The 14,833-nt window shown below is 42.7% G+C and overlaps 1 protein-coding gene across 1 annotated transcript; it reads right to left on the bottom strand.

Annotated features, from left to right (window-relative positions):
- Nucleotides 1-975: 975 nt before the first annotated feature.
- LOC116682604 (NLR family CARD domain-containing protein 3-like) lies at nucleotides 976-13,196 on the bottom strand. The gene is given in 13 exon segments (XM_032509734.1): nucleotides 976-1,531; nucleotides 2,504-2,550; nucleotides 3,193-3,366; nucleotides 3,499-3,672; nucleotides 3,762-4,347; nucleotides 4,350-5,558; nucleotides 6,098-6,326; nucleotides 6,937-7,015; nucleotides 8,592-8,702; nucleotides 9,137-9,253; nucleotides 9,467-9,569; nucleotides 12,064-12,243; nucleotides 13,145-13,196. Coding segments are annotated over 11 exon segments (3,348 nt in total). The 5' UTR covers nucleotides 9,556-9,569; nucleotides 12,064-12,243; nucleotides 13,145-13,196; the 3' UTR covers nucleotides 976-998.
- Nucleotides 13,197-14,833: the final 1,637 nt, after the last annotated feature.

Raw genomic sequence — 14,833 nt, 5'->3', positions numbered from 1 at the left:
CTGCAACATGGGCTTTAAGGGTGTATCACACATTCAAGCTGAAATAAATGTGGCGATATTCTACTCTATACACGCTAAAAGTAGTGATTATTTACATGGAGTCTGGTGGAGATATGCTGCTCTATACACTCTAAAAGTAGTGATTATTTACATGGAGTCTGGTGAAGATATGCTGCTCTATACACGCTAAAAGTAGTGATTATTTACATGGAGTCTGGTGGGTTTGGTGATGGTGATTTCGGGGCTGTTTCATGTTAAACTAAAAGGATCTTACTCTTTAACTAAAGGTCTATCTCTGTAGGGATCCATCCCATAATGTTGTCAGACTCTTAGAATAATAATCTGAGTCTGTCAGAGACAACAACTGAACCTTTAGTGGACGGAAACTTTACCTTTTAATTAGGAGTTGAATATAAGACACAACCTTGGGTTCAACATGGGGGGAGGAAACTTCATTTTCTGCAACAATTTGTGTCTTTTCTGCATTGATTTATGGTGCAAATGTCTTTATGTATGTAAAGGAAATATAATAGTTATTTTGAGTAGGCTGCACTGAGGTACATAGTTTTTTATTATGGGGGGGGGTGTATCAATCCCAGTAAAGAGAGACAACTGATGAATGAAATCATGATATGATCAAATTAACAAATGATGAAACGCATACATTTTTTAAAAAGCATTTAGAAACATTAGACTATGTGATGATTGTTTATAGAAACATTTGTTTACCACATTTTAAATATTTTACAATATGATTGAAAGTATAAAGGACATAATAGTGACCAATAACAATTGATTATTTTTTAGATTTGACATATCATGAAGTGTTTTAGTCAAACAGTTCAAATGTTGATAACCAGAGATGAAATCAGATGAATGTGTTTGTGTTTGAGTCTCAGATCTGCTTCACAGGGTAGAGTGTGTGTGATGGTGAACAGACTGAACTTTGATTTCAGCAGCTGGTCTTCAGTCAGTGTTTCTGTCCACAGGAGAGACTCTCAGTCCTGCAGAGGACACAGAGACACTGAGGAACCAGGCCAGACCCCAAACCCAGGATAGAGAGGCTGAGTGAATGTGGTGTTGAAGGTGTGGAGGTGGATCAGTGAGTCAGAGGAGACTGTGTAGAAGGACAGAGAGCCAGCAGGAACGTCCACATACACTGCTACTCTGTTAGAGACAGAACAGGAAGTGAGGTCTGTTCTTCTCTCATTGTGCAAGACGGAGTAACCATCTTCATCAGAGCAGTTCAGAGTCCAGGAATGATCATTTTCTCCCAACAAACCGTCTCTACTCTTTCCTTTCCTTCTGATTCCTCTGTAACTCACTGATATATTAACCTCTCCTCTCCTCTCGACCTCCCAGTAACAGCGACCAGTCAGACCATCTCTACACAGCAGCTGATGCCAGAAGTTAAATCTGTCTGGATGATCATGATATGACTGACAGTCCTCCACACGTGTCACCTTCCTGTTGTCAGACAGTTTGAGTTCTCTGTGTACTGTGTTTGTGTCCAGTTCCAGTTCACAGACATCTGATGGAGAGAACAAGACACAACACAGCTGCAGGTTATCATCTGATCATTTATTAACAACTTTACTGACAATAACTGTAAGAAAACCCTTCAAACGTTGATTTGATATTCAGCTGTGAGTGATGTTTAACAATCCAGTTCTACCAACATGAAGAGTTCCTGAACATGAGAGTCAACATGTGAACAATGTCCAGCTTCTTGTCCTCGTGTTGACCCCATGAGGACAGCTGATGATCCAAATCTAGAAACATCAACTGAATAAAGTCTCACTAATAAAACTGTCCCATCTTCTTTTACTGCAGCAAAGAGCACAAATATCACAATAACAATAAAATAATAATAAACTATTTTCCCATTTCCGTTTCTTAATTCTCAACTGTACGATGTAGTGTTTGAGACAGAGGGTGAATACAGGTCTATGCAGACAGACAGTAGGAGAAAATAAAGTGTGTTTTTACATTAATGGGGCATTCACACCAGAAATAGAGAGAGAAAAGAAACGAGCGATGCATAACGAGTGCTTTGTTGTTGCAGGAAACAGTCAGCTGTTCCTCAAACTCCCGGGCAGTTCAGAGCTCGTGTTTGGGGTTGTTAAACTTTCTCGTGGCAGAGATAGAAGCAGTGATGTTTCCTGTTTCCTGTAGGGGACTCTCACACCGCCTCAAACCACAATGACAAGTCTGATCTCCTGATACATGATTGGCCAGTGTGAGTTAAGTAATTCCTCAATGGAAGCACCATGCTACTGCTTCGTGATTATTCCTTTACAGTTGTTTTTGTCTATAATAACATCCACTGGTGAAGGGAGATTTAGCCAATCCACCATCAACTGCTAAACACTCAGGATCCTGTGCAGTAAACATTAAAATAGTAGGTAACCTCGTCTAATATTATACTTCCAGTGCAGGGAAGGGGTTAAACTAGTGTAACACACAGCAGAGTTCTCTTAGAGCAAACTTAAAATACACTCACACTTCCTCAGACCAGGTTTCATATTCTGCGGTCCATCATGGTCCACCCTGCAGGAAGACACAAAGACACAATCAACATCATACTCCAGGGCTGTGGATCATTGACAAATATAACCATCATAGTCAAGGCCGGCCCTGTACATCAACGGGTCCTTTGTTGTGATTTAGTGAAGGCGCGGCGGAGACACAGGCAGCGGCAGCGTAGGGCAGCAGGTTTTCTAGGGTCACCATTGTCTCACGTTCAAGCAAACATCATGAACACCAAACATTTCATTGGGAGGGCCGACTCTGATCATGGTGGGACATACAGTTTTCAAAAAGACAAAGTGAGACTACGTCACCTCTACAGCTTTCACTACAGCTTGTTCAAGTCAAAGTCAGGGTGAAGCTGTCGCGGTGTGGTTACACTTAGTCTGACACAAGCATAACAGCATAGAGAGTAAGCTGCTGAAAAAAAGGTACCATTGGGTACTGGTACCTAATTTCAGCTACCTATATCGGTACAAAGGTTGACTAGGAAAAACAAGTACTTAATGTGAATGTACTTTGCTTAAAGTATAAAGTGAGTTGATTAGATCTTATTTTGTTAATGTCAATTGAATCGTTCCGGATCAATAAATAAAATCAGATACACCTTTACTCGGATCATCCATTCAACATAAAGCAGAGTCCCTACGTGACTGTCCATACCTGAGAGTGTCCAGTCTGTTTTCTGGATCCTCCAGTAAAGTAGAAAGCAGCTTCACTCCTGAGTCTCCTGGATGATTGTAGCTCAGGTCCAGCTCTCTCAGATGGGAGGGGTTGGAGCTCAGAGCTGAGACCAGAGAAGAACAGCCTTCCTCTGAGATCATACAGCCTGAGAGACTAAACACACACACAGACACACACCAAGATAGACATTCACATTTGTCCACTGTAAATCCAAGACAGGATTTATAAAAAAATTAGACTTGTTGTTTTCAAAAATTGTTACTCAGATTCTAACTGAAAAACAACCTGAGAGTTTCCAGTCTGCAGTGTGGACCCTTCAGTCCAGGAGACATCAGCTCCACTCCTAAATCCCGCAGGTTGTTGTTACTCAGGTCCAGCTCTCTCAGACTAGAGGACTGGGAGCAAAGAACTGAGGACAGAGCTTCACAGCTTCTCTCTGCCAGGTTACACTCCCTCAACCTGAAAAAACATCAGCGATACAGTACATAAAAAAAATGTTTTTCTCTAAATAAAAATGTAAATGAATCTGGATAGATATGTGCACGTACAGTGCTTTGTTGGAGGCTTTGACCACTGGCAGCAGCCTCAGAAGAGCCTCCTCTGAAGCAGAGTATTTCTTCAGGTCAAACACGTCCAGATCTTCTTTTGATGACAGTAAGATGAAGACCAAAGCTGACCACTGAGCAGGAGACAGTTTATCTGTGGAGAGACTTCCTGAACTCAGGGACTGTTGGATCTCCTCCACTAGAGAATCATCATTCAGTTCATTCAGACAGTGGAACAGATTGATGCTTCTCTCTGCAGACAGATTCTCACTGATCTTCATCTTGATGTACTCAACTGTTTCCTGATTGGTCTGTGAGCTACTTCCAGCATAGGTCATCAGACCTTGTATGTGTCTCTGATTGGTCTGCAGGGACAGACCCAGGAGGAAGCGGAGGAACAAGTCCAGGTGTCCATTTGGGCTCTGTAAGGCCTTGTCAACAGCACTCTGGTAGAATTGTGATGAACCAACTGCTCTGGTTTCAGTCTTCTGGGACGTTGATTTATCTTCTGCCAGCAGGTTGACTCCAGAGTTGGTGAAGGTCAGATGGACATGAAGAGCAGCCAGGAACTCCTGAACACTCAGATGACAAAGCAGAACACCTTGTCCTGGTACAGTCCACTCTCCTCTTTAAAGATCTGTGTGAACACTCCTGAGTACACTGATGCTGCTCTGATATCGATGCCACACTCTGTCAGGTCTGATTCGTAGAAGATCAGGTTTCCTTTCTGCAGCTGTTCAAAAGCCAGTTTTCCCAGAGACTCAATCATCTTCCTGGTCTCTGGACTCCAGTGTTGATCTATTTCAGATTTCCCATGATATTTGACGTTCTTCAGTTTGGACTGAACCACCAGGAAGTAGCTGTACATCTCAGTCAGGGTCTTGGGCAGCTCTCCTCCCCCTCTGGTCTTCAACACCTTCTCCAGAACTGTAGCAGTGATCCAGCAGAAGACTGGGATGTGACACATGATGTGGAGGCTTCGTAATTTCCGAATGTACAAGTTGATTTTGCTGGCCTGCTCCTCGTCTCTGAATCTCTTCCTGAAGTACTCCTCCTTCTGAGGGTCAGTGAACCCTCTGATCTCAGTCACCATGTCAACACACCCAGGAGGGATCTGATTGGCTGCTGCAGGTCGTGTGGTTATCCAGAGGCGAGCAGAGGGAAGCAGATTCCCCCTGATGAGGTTTGTCAGCAGCACACCCACTGAGGTGGACTTTGTAACATCAGTCAGGACCTCCGTGTTGAAGAAGTCCAGAGGAAGACGACACTCATCCAGACCGTCAAAGATGAAGACAACCTTGACCTCTTCAAACCTGCAGATTCCTGCTTCTTTGGTTTCACTAAAGAAGTGATCAACAAGTTCCACCAAGCTGAACTTTCTCTCTTTCAGCACATTCAGCTCTCTGAAGGTGAATGGGAATATGAACTGGATGTCCTGGTTGGCTTTGTCTTCAGCCCAGTCCAGAGTGAACTTCTGTGTTAAGACTGTTTTCCCGATGCCGGCCACTCCCGTTGTCATCACGGTTCTGATTGGTTCATCTCTTCCAGGTGGGGTTTTAAAGATGTCTTCACATCTGATTATTGTTTCTGGTCTGTCTGGTTTCCTGGATGCTGTTTCAATCTGTCGGACCTCATGTTCTTCATTGACCCCTGCAGCTCCTCCCTCCATAATGAAGATCTCTGTGAACATCTTATTCAGAACGGCTGGGTTTCCTGCTTTTGCAATCCCCTCAAACACACGCAGAAACTTCTTCTCCAGGTTAGACTTGAATTTGGGGCGGCATCCAGCAACACAAGCTCCTGAACAAACAGTAAACTATATCAGAGGATCTGAACATTTGTATCTGTCTGTATCTGTATCAGTTTCAAGAAAAATAGCCTCTGATATGATGCAGATGTTTGCAGTATAAAAAAATCCCCCTTTCACCCCTTGTTTGAGGGTTCTGCGCAGTATCTTAGCTGTTCCTAGGACAGCACTCTTCTGGACAGAGACCTCTGATGTTTTACCTGGAATCTGTGGTAATCTGTGATAAAAGTTGCAATCTGTGATAATCGGAGCTCTGGGGGCTGTGACCCCCAAACTGGAAGAGTGGCTCCAGCAGATACCAGGTAAAACATCAGAGGTCTCTGTCCAGAAGAGTGCAGTCCTAGGAACAGCTTAGATACTGCGCAGAACCCTCAAACCCCCAGGCCTCTGGTAGAGGACCCGAGCTTGAGGATGACACATTCCACCCCACAAGGGGTGAGAGGGGGATTAGTTTTTTTTTGTTTTTATTTTAGTTTTTCCTATATTTACTTTCTTTCCTCTTTCCATCATGTTCAATTTGAAATCATCTTACTGCTCTGCAGACAGTCAGCCAGCTCCTCCTGCTTCATTCTCCTCAGGAAGTGCAGTGTGATCTTCAGAAATGCTTCTCTGCTGCTCCTAATCTGCTCTTCATCCTCGCGGTCCAACACACACTCACCCTTCTTCTGGCCCTCTAAGAATTCTGGGTAATCTTGATTGAGAGCCTTCTGGATCTTCTTCAGTTCATTCTTCACAAAGGTGACAATGTTCTCCTCCAGCAGCTGGAACAGAACAATAGGCTGAACATTTAATGTAAAGAACTAGGAGTGTGACGTCACACACGTATAGTATCAAATCATAACAAGAGTTATCTCAAGACGCTTTACAGACCCAACAATACCTACAATTCCCCCAAAAGCAAGCATCTGGTGCGGTAGTGTTTAGGAAAAATTTCCTTTTAGGGAGAAACTTTTTTATATTAATAATAATCCAAACACAACATAAATGCGACCAAACAACAGCATACCATATGTGGCTCCTACAAACGCTTTTGTCTTGTGCCTGTCAGTCAGTAACCAACTTCCACCTGTCACACACGTTACGCATGAAGGTACAGAAATTTGGCAACGATTAAGTAAATTGGTCCTCGGTAGTACCGATGCAAGTAATTCTGCACTTGTTTCCTGATATCACTAGACAACTTTTAACCTCAACTAGACATATCTTTACGTTTTAATCTTGCGCACACCTCTTTAAAGAAAACAACATATGATTCATCAGGCTGAAGGTATGCTGGTCTGATCAGAGCAGCATGGACTGTTGGGATCTGAATGGTAGTTTAGCATGTAATCTATAATTAATAGTAAATACTGAGTTTGCAAATGTACACACCATAAATATGGAATCCAGGTCTGTTTGATGCCGCTGGGCAGACTGACAACCGAGGCCCTCTAAGCTCTCCTGGTGAATTCTGTGGAGTAAATGTCAAGTGTAAGAACATTTAATGAGTAAAATCTGGAACCTACACAGATGGCTGGGTCTTCCTCCAGCCTCAGCAGCATAGACACTAGATGGAAGGAGGAACATTCTTCAGCTTCCCAAGACAAGCCTGTAACAAAGAGTTCATTAACTTTAACACAAGAGGTTCTGCATAACCTGGAAACCCATGACTGATGAATATGGGGTACAGGGACTGTTAGACCACGTTGATCAGCCAGGTGGGAGGAAAGTGTCTGGTTTGATGACCTCAGGATTGCTTCTCTGCTAATTGCAGATTTTGTGGTTCTGTTGGCTTCTTCAGACTGTGATCTACAGTGTGTGGAATGAGGTTCAGCACCTCCAAGAACCTCCTTGGGGTCCCCAGGAGCAGCTTGAAACCGTAGCTGGAGAGAGGGATGTCTGGAATACCTTTCTTGACCTGTTGCCACCTTGACCAGAACCCGGGTTTAGCAGATGACAATGGACTTGTAACTTTACTTGGACCAGTTTATCAGGACTGACTTGATATCCTCCCAAAAGCCTCAAGGTTAATAATGACCTTATTATTCAGTATATTGTTATTGAAAAGTAAGTCACCTCTTCATTTTCCGGAAAACATCAGGGACCTCATGTATAAACTTTGCCTTCAGACAAAAAGGTTGGGTATGCTGGTTGTCAAGCACACGCTATCAGGAAGAAACGCAGCGATCCTGTGGACTATGTGTAAGTAAGTGAACAAGGTAATTAAATTAAGTAAAATAACCCCATCCACTGAACACTGGACCAATGCAGCAGCTTTACAGTGCTGTTTGGGTGTCATAAACAGAATAAGTGAATAAGTGGCAGGATAACTGGCAAACACGTTTCAACCAGTTCTTCCAAGGATTTGCTCATGTTTTAGAACGTTGCTTTTTCATTAATTTTGCACATATTTCTACGTATATACACAGTACATAAATGTGGTGTTTTGGTCTCTTTTTGTAGTGTTATTATTATTAATATTACATCCAAAAAAGGTTCTATGTGTGCTCTTCACACATTCTCATAATAGGCCGCTCCATCCCAAAGTCCCTGGACAAATTTATGTCCCAGTACATCCCTGAAGACCACCATTGTCCCTGTCCTGTCTGCAAACAGACCAAAGCCCTCTGCCTGGATGACTACCCAGTAGTCTCACATTGCCAGACCTTCCTTCACAGGGCTGCAGAGGAAGGTCTGACTAACCTGACCTGACTGGTGGTTCTGGTCCCGGTACAACTGGGCATCAGATTAAAACCACATTATGTCAAACCTAGACCATGAAGCTCTGAGAGAGTCTCATAATAACAAAGTTCACTTTTAAATTCTTACCTTCCATCAACATCTTGTCCATCTTTAAAGTTATAAGGAGGCTCCATAGACCAGTCACTCTTATTAAGAAGAGTAAGAAGTAAGAAGTTGTAGGCGTACACTGTGATTTCACTGCTGACATGATATACTGTTGAGTCCTACATGAGACTACAAAGATCTGGATCCAGACCTGATTCCTCTTCTCAGGAGGGTCATTAAATTAACTTTTAAATTCTTACCTCCCACCAGCAGCACCTTGTCCATCTTTAAAGTCAATAGGACGATCCATTGACCAGTCACTCTTCATGGACACACAGCTGGGTCCAGGTCCAGGTTTCTGCTGCTGCATCCTGATACAAACAAAGACAATGGATGAGTTACTATTGTGTGCTCATCTCAACTCATTCTCAAAAACCAATGTTTGTGGCCGGTTAACTCGGTTGGTAGAGCAGGCGCACATATGTAGAGGGTCAGGGTTAGAGTCCGACCTGTGACGGTCTTCCCCCCCGCTCTCCCCTTTCATGAGCTGTCCTATCATTAAAGGCGGTATTGTCCATCAAAGAATCTTTATAAAATAAAAAAATAAAGTAATCTGATCTAAGATGCTGACTCATCTCAGTCGTCGGCTCTTATTTGACAAATAAAGTAAGAAGTTGTAGGCGTACACTGTGATGTCACTTCTGACATGATATACTGTTGAGTCCCACATGAGACTACAAAGATCTGGATCAAGACCTGATTCCTCTTCTCAGGAGGGTCATTAAATTAACTTTTACATTTTTACCTCCCACCAGCAGCACCTTGTCCATCTTTAAAGTCAATAGGACGATCCATAGACCAGTCACTCTTCATGGACAAACAGCTGGGTCCAGGTCCAGGTCCAGGTTTCTGCTCCTGCATCCTGATACAAAGAAAGACCTTGGATGAGTTACTATTCACCAAAATGTAATCTGATGAAAGAAGCCGTCTCATCTCAGTAGATAATCAGTGGTTGGCTCTTTGTTGCGTATTCCAGTAAGAAGTTCTTATTAACTAGATATTGAGAGTGAATCCTGATGGAGGAGTGATGTGAGTGCTGAGCTCTAACATGGAGAAGAGTCCATCATCATCTCACCTCTGAGCTTTGGTCTGGCTGTCATGGTCCCCACACAGAGTGGTTTTAGAGAGAGGGGCTCCCTCCTCTCTGTCCTCACACTGACTCATAGCAGAGTCCACACCTGCTCGGAGACATCACCTCTGTTACTATGACAACCTTTTCATCACAGGACACATTAGTCTCTCATTCCTCTATAACATGTCCCAGATGCTGTAGAAAACAGTGAATCAGCTGATCTTTCCTTCAGACACACACAAACCAAGTCGGTCTCAGTAGTTGGAAGATGGCTGTGGTTTGACTATAATGTATCATGGATCTAAGTTCTGACACATCCTTCATTTTTCACCGATGATTTAACCCTCCTGTTGTCTTTGGGTCAAATTTAACCCATTTTCAAAAAAACATTTATATCAGAAATATGGTTTTCTTTCCAGAAATGAACATGGATGGTTCCATGTAACCCTCTTCTCTAGTAAAATTAAGGATCTGTACACTACTTTCATTGGATTTTGGGTGTTATATTCAGTAAAGCATATTTCAGGTTTATTGACCCTGCATTCCAAGAACAAGTGTAAAACTTGTATCAGTTGTTAGTAGTGTGAAAATATTGAAAAACCATAACTTAAAAAAAAAAAAAGTAAGCAAAAAGTGACGGTAGCCTAGGGGAAAATTATTTTTGATGAAAGTGTAAATTTCTTTATCTGCGAGGACAACATAAGGGTTAAGCTCACCCATCAGATGACGAGTTCTACTATTTGTCCACTAAATGGAGCTAACTGACCATCTAATGAGCTAAAGATCAGCAACATCAACTCTCTGCTGCTCACTCGCCATGTTGCGTCCTTGTGATGTTTCCTGTTACCAGAGACTGTAAAACAATAAGCTGTTACATAACGTCTAGGGCTTAGAGGAAATGGAAGAAGAACAAATGACTGTCAAAGATAAGGTGACCAGATTTCTCAGACAAAATCCGGGGACATTTTCAACTCAGACGTGTATATATCTCCAAAACACATTATGTTTTTATTTGTGTAAAACTTAAAAGGGGGACACAAGACCTAGAGCTGTTCTCATTAGGGGCTGAGCCCCCCCCCCCCCCCCCCCCCCAAAAGGTCTGATCCTAGACTCACCCTTGCTGCTACTTCATACTCCACTCCACTACACCTCAGAGGGGAATGTTTTTTAAAATTAAAAGTCCTTATATTTCAAGATAAAAAGTCTTAAAATTTCAAGATAAAAAAATCCTAATATTTCAAGATATAAAGTCCTAATATTTCAAGATAAAAAGTCTTAATATTTCCTAATGTCGTAATGTTACTGAACTACAGTTATCTGACAGCTTTTGCTTTATTGCTTCAGGTTTGTTTCTGCAACAGCTCATTGAGAATCAGATACAATAAAAACGATTGAGTTTTTTCCTTTGACATTGATGCAGTATCAAACAAGATCGCTGCAGTCGGCAGCAGAGAAACAAGCTACGATGGAAGTTAATAGGATAATTGTCCAGCTTGTATGTACGTTCATAAAAGTGCTTGTTTTGCTGCTGACAGACTCAGATTAATATTGTACGTGTCTGACAACATTATGGATAGGATTTCTAAGGAGGTTGACCTTTCTGTTAAAGATTAAAATCCTTATTTAAACCATAAAAGTCCGCTTTCTAAAACCTCTATGAGCAGCGCTGGCTCTGGCTGTCATGAGCCTGTGTGTGTTGGGTGTGCGACCATTGGGTCTGTCAGTCACAGTGAAAACCAGGGACATTTCCAGGGACAGATCCAGCCGGGGACAGGTCACCAAAACCGGGGACTTCCCCCTGAAACGTCTGGTCACCCTAGTCAAAGAGCCTAAGTCCTGTCAAAGGCCCCAAGGCCTGTCAAAGGCCCTAAGGCCTGTCAAATCTTACTCCACAATTCATTAATAATTCCTGCGTCTTCTTTTATCGGATTTACGTTTGCTAGAACACATGGTTTAAGTTACATAACACAAACAATCGTGGGTACACCGTCCAAAATGTGTACCCCAAACTGACCATTTCCCTAATGTTTGATAATCTCTAGCTTGAAGGATCTCCTCCTCTCTCTCCTCTCTCCTGGGAGATGTTCCTCCAGTACACACACGGGATCCAGCCTCCCCATTTCATGCCATTGCATGCTGCATAGTGGAACTTTCCTGGACTAATATGGTGATCATGCTCTCTGTGTGTCTTGGACTATGGCGCACACACACAATATTATAATGAAAGTAAAGCTTACACAAAACACATTCCTTTATATGGAATTCACAGTTTGAACTGACTAACTAAATGTCGGCCTATACATTGACAGAGAAAAGGAATGTGCCCTCCATTTCTCATGACTACATAGACTTTAATACTAAGATTCACACATCTAGGCTTTCTACAGCTTTTACTTTGATACACTCAATACATTTAGCTCATAATACCTGCGTAGTTTAATCTCAGTAGACGTTTAACTTACTTACGTACTGTTCTGACACACAGCTGTTAGGATTAATCACTGTTACAGTTAACCCTAACCAAGCTCAACTCTTCTCCCACAAAACACATTTTTACAGTTTAATGAAAGATCAAAAATCAGCTGAAAAGTGGAACTTACCAGATGTTTAACGTGGGGGAAACGTGCTTCACAACAAGACAAAGTAAAAGGAATAAACTACTGCCTCACAAAGAGCAGGGCGTTCACCAGTGAGAGAGAGAGGAAATGAGGGGGGACGGAGATAAGCTGGATTCTGTTCCACATTCTGCCACGTAGTTTAACTTAGAAGCCTGTAGAAGCCTACAAATAAAACAGCAACACAAAATATCAATATATGCTATAATACAGTAATACAGAACACCTTCAGTCCTGTCTCACTTTGTCAGCAGAGCTACATTTGACTTCTTAACCCTTGTATTGTCCTTCGTGTCACGGGGACTTATTTAGTTTATTTAACAGGTTTGAGTGGAGGACAGGTCTCGGGACCCTGGAGGCCGAGGCCACAATAGCAGAGAAATACGACTGAATGCAGGACGGGTCTCTGGGACCTTGGAGGACAACACATGGGTTAAATATGGATTTAGAATTCACTCCATCATGGTCCGCTCCTGTTAAAGTAGATGGTGATTGTGTTTGTGTTAACCCTAACACCCCTAACCCTAACCCCCTAAACCCACTAACCCTAACACCCCTAACCCTAACACACCTACACCTAACACCCGTAATACCCCAAACCCTAATCAGCTTGATTTGCTAGGTATGTGTGACACATAAAAGGAATTTTTCTTTGGAACATCGTTGCTCACAATGTGCTTACACATAGAAAACAACCAAAACAAAATATACACACTAATATATACATACTCTAAACAGAAACAATAGACACACACCCTAATCCTAGCCCCCTAACCCTAACACCCCCAACACCCCTGACCCTAACACCCCAAACACAGCTAACCCTAACACCTCACACAAACATCTAGAGTTTCTACAGCTTTTACTTTGATACAGTAAATGCATTAAGCTTTTAATACTTGCATAGTTTTAACTCAGTAGACCTTTAACTTGTACTGTTCTGACACACAGCTGTTAGGATTTATCACTGTTACAGTTAACCCTAACCAAGCTCAACTCTTCTCCCACAAAACACATGTTTACAGTTTAATGAAAGATCAAAAATCAACTGAAAAGTGGAATTTACCAGATGTTTAACATTGGGGGAAACGTCTGCTTCACAACAAGACAAAGTAAAAGTGAAAAACTACTGACTCACAGGAAGGGCGTTCACTAGTGAGAGAGAGAGGAAGGAAGGGGGAGGGAGATAAGCTGGATTCAGTCAGTCTTGACCAGAACGCATAGCAAGAATCTCATATCAAGTATTAAATCTCACAGGGGACATTTTACTGCCCTGAGAACTCTTACATTAATACAGTATGTCAGTATATAGAGTATAGAACAGTGGAGCAATAAAACATAGTTTAACTTCAGATATTATTTAGAAGCCTACATCATAAAACAGCAACACAGAATATTAATATCCAGGGGCCCGCAGCAATGGTCGTGGCGGTGGCCTAGCTGTCAAACACTGACAGAACTTGGAACTGTTCCCCCTGCAAACACTGTCCTTATTTGAATGCCTTGCATTTAAATGTAAACCCCCCTTCCCCGTGACAATGCTCCTCATCTACCAGCCCCCCAAACCCAACTCAGCTTTCATCTCAGACATACACAACCTTCTCACAACACTCTGCACCATTTCTGCCAACATTATTATACTTGCAGATATTAATATTCATGTTGACAACACTTCATGCCACCTTGCAGCTGAGTTTCTGCAACTATCGGACAGCCTCAACCTCCAACAACATGTCAATGTCCCCACGCACTCCAGGAGACACACACTGGACCTGGTCATTTCCAACTCCGCCCTCATTAACAACCTTCGGACGTGTGATCTGGGTGTGTCTGACCACAAGATCATCTCAATGGAGCTGTTCCTCCTTCCCCACACACCAAAGACAAGCGTCAAATCTGCTATAGGGACCTAAAAAAGATTAACCCAGACACCTTGACCTTTGACCTCCAACATCTCTCCTCTGCTGATTTCTCCTCAGTCACAGAGTCGGTTGACTTCTACAATCAATCTCTGAGCAGTCTCCTAGACCTCCACGCTCCTGTCAAAACTAGAACTGTCAGCCTCTTACGCTCAGCCCCCTGGTACACCTACGAAATCCGGCAATTAAAAACAGCTGGACGTGTCCTTGAGCAGCGCCTCAAGTTCTCAGGACTCACTGTTCAGAGGCAGGCCTACCAAGAACATCAGAAGTCCTATGCAAGGTCCTTGAGATATGCACGTTGACAGTTCTATTCCAACATTATCAACAAGAGCCCTGGCAACTCTAAGCAACTTTTCTCTGTCATACATGACATCCTCAAACCGCAAACTCCCTCTCATTCAAAAGCCGCAGAAGAAAGGTGCAACAATTTCATCACTTTTTTAGAAAAAAAGAAGACCACATCCGCTCCTGCTATCCAGTTTCTCCACACTGCCTGTCCTGACTGCTGACCCACAGCCTGCGATTTCCCAACCTCTCTGCTGTTTTTTTGGTCATCTCACAGCAAGAGGTTGAGGACACCTTAAAAAAAATTAAACCATCCACCTGTTCCCTGGACCCCTTCCCCACAGCCCTGGTAAAATCCAACCTCCGTGCCATAAGTCCCTTCATCACAAAGGTCATTAACTACTCTCTCCAGGCAGGCCATGTTCCATCAACACTAAAAACAGCTGTTATCAGGCCATTTCTCAAAAAACCCACCCTAGACCCAGAAGTATTTCATCCTCAAACTCACTCTCATTCAGAAGCCACAGAAGAGAGGTGCAACAATTTTC

The sequence above is a fragment of the Etheostoma spectabile genome, unplaced genomic scaffold (genome assembly GCF_008692095.1).
Source record: "Etheostoma spectabile isolate EspeVRDwgs_2016 unplaced genomic scaffold, UIUC_Espe_1.0 scaffold00018818, whole genome shotgun sequence".
Lineage (NCBI taxonomy): Eukaryota > Metazoa > Chordata > Actinopteri > Perciformes > Percidae > Etheostoma > Etheostoma spectabile.
The sequence above is the reverse complement of the archived record's forward strand: the minus strand, read 5'-3'. Positions and strand labels throughout refer to the sequence as shown.